We start from the raw sequence: 2388 nt of genomic DNA on the forward strand, positions 1-2388 counted from the left end.
GAAGGGAAAGTAGGCAGAAAAGAATGAATACTGGCTGGGTGCGGTGGCTAATGCCTGTAATCCCAGTACTTTGGGAGGCCAAGGCAGGTGGATCACGAGGTCAGGAGCTCAAGACCAGCCTGGCCAACAAGTTGAAACCCCATCTCTACTAAAAATACAAAAAATAGATAAATAAATAAAATTAGCTGTCTGTAATTCCAGCTACTTGGGAGGCTGAGGCAGAAGAATCACTTGAACCCAGGAGGCAGAGGTTGCAGCAAGCAGAGATCATACCACTGCACTCAGGCTGGGCAACAAAGCGAGACTGCATCTCAAAAAATAAATAAATAAAATAAAAATAAAGAATGAATACCAAAGAGAAAAAAAGTGATTGTTTTTAGAAACAGGTATGAAAATCATGCCCAGAATAGAGCACTGCCAAAGGCATGTGCAAATGAGAGACAGTCAAATCGGGGTGGCCCTGGGGGAATTCTGCAAGGCTGACCCACAAATATAGACCACTCAGAGAAATACTGCAGAGATCAATTGAATGGGTGGGTTTCACAGCCTCAGTTATAATTCCTTACCAGCATCCCTCATCCTTTAAGAGCTGCTCTGTTGGGTCAGAACCACATTATGTAGCAAGCACTAGGGAAGGAAAGGGGAGTGCATATCCCAAGACATAAGCAAGAAGAATAGGCTTCAGGGATCCCTAGACAAGTTCATACCTTGTTCTTATTGTTGAAGGCCAGAGCCCGAACCTTGCAGTTGTCAGGGTTTGTGTCTTCTTTGGGGATGTCCTTTAAGGCCTTGTGAGTGATGTGTGCATACACAGGGACCCGCGACACATTGTGTCTTGCATCACTTTTGGTCAAAACATCATCTGTCACCTCCCAGAGTCCCATAGAACCATCACGTGAGCCTGCAGGGCCGGGAGTACACATATGTCAGATATACCTACCCCTCTGTGGGAAATTCCACAGAAGCCAAGATGGGCTTTCATAGTCTAGCTATTTGTGCATCATCCTCATATGTACTGAAGCTTGGCCAGATGGCCCAGCCTAAACACAGGGCAGTAGGCATTTTTTTTTTTTTTAAGACGGGGGTCTCGCTAATTCACCCAAGCTGGAGTGCAGTGACATGAGGGCACGAACTCAGCTCACTGCAACCTCTGCCTCCCAGGTTCAAGTGATTCTCCTGCCTCAGCCTCCCGAGTAGCTGGGATTATAGGCATGTGCTGCCATGCCTGGCCAATTTTTGTATTTTTAGCAGAGATGGGGTTTCACCATGTTGTCCAGGCTGGTCTCGAACTCCTGACCTCAAGTGATCCACCCACCTTGACCTCCCAAAGTGCTGGGATTACAGGTGTGAGCCACCACGCCAAGCGAAGTAGTAGACATTTTAATAGCTACACTAAGAGAATGATTCACCTAAGGTCTAGACATTAAAATATAACTTTTAAGTTTGACATGGTTGTTGAAATTTATTATTATTATTTTTTGAGACAGTCTTGCTTCATCACTAGGCTGGAGTGCAGTGGCACAATCTCAGCTCGCTGCAACCTCTGCCTCCTGGGTTCAAGCAATTGCCATGCCTTACCCTCCTGAGTAGTTGGGATTACGGGTGCCTGCTACCATGCTCGACTATTATTTTTTCTATTTTTAGTAGAGAGGGGGTTTCACCATGTTGCCCATCACACCTGGCCTATTCTTTCTTTGAGACAGAGTCTCACTCTGTCACCCAGGTTGGAGTGCAGTGGCATCATCTCAGCTCACTGCAACCTCCAACTCCTGGATTCCAGTGTTCTCCTGCCTCAGCCTCCCAAGTGGCTGGGATCACAGGCACATGCCACAGCATCCTGCTAAATTTTTATTTTTATCTATTTATTTTTTGAGATGCAGTCTCAGTGTGACGCCCAGGCTAAAGTGTGATGTCATGATCTCGGCACACTGCATCCTCCACCTCCCAGGTTCAAGTGATTCTCCTGTCCCAGCCTCCCAAGTACCTGGGACTACAGGCACATACCACCAAGCCTGGCTAATTTTTGTATTTTTAGTAGAGACAGGGTTTCACCATATTGGCCAGGCTGGTCTTGAACTCCTGACCTCAAGTGGTCTGCCTGCCTCGGCCTCCCAAAATGCTGGGACTACAGGTGTGAGCCGCTGTGCCTGGCTTTTTTTTTTTTTTTTAAAGAGATGGGGTTAGCCGGGCGCGGTGGCTCAAGCCTGTAATCCCAGCACTTTGGGAGGCCGAGGCAGGTGGATCACGAGGTCAAGAGATCGAGACCATCCCGGTCAACATGGTGAAACCCCGTCTCTACCAAAAATACAAAAAATTAGCTGGGCATGGTGGCGCGTGCCTGTAATCCCAGCTACTCAGGAGGCTGAGGCAGGAGAATTGCCTGAACCC

General features: G+C 47.6%; 1 protein-coding gene across 2 annotated transcripts in view; it reads right to left on the bottom strand.

Moving 5' to 3' along the window:
* DCAF12 (DDB1 and CUL4 associated factor 12) overlaps positions 1-2388 on the bottom strand; it is a 49368-nt gene that overhangs the window by 12304 nt on the left and 34676 nt on the right. For both annotated transcript variants that reach the window (XM_017542952.1, XM_017542953.2), the window contains exon 5: positions 708-901. In XM_017542952.1, the coding sequence (XP_017398441.1) occupies positions 708-901 (194 nt within the window). The remainder of the gene's footprint in view (positions 1-707; positions 902-2388) is intronic.

Source organism: Cebus imitator, unplaced genomic scaffold (genome assembly GCF_001604975.1).
Source record: "Cebus imitator isolate Cc_AM_T3 unplaced genomic scaffold, Cebus_imitator-1.0 Scaffold149, whole genome shotgun sequence".
Lineage (NCBI taxonomy): Eukaryota > Metazoa > Chordata > Mammalia > Primates > Cebidae > Cebus > Cebus imitator.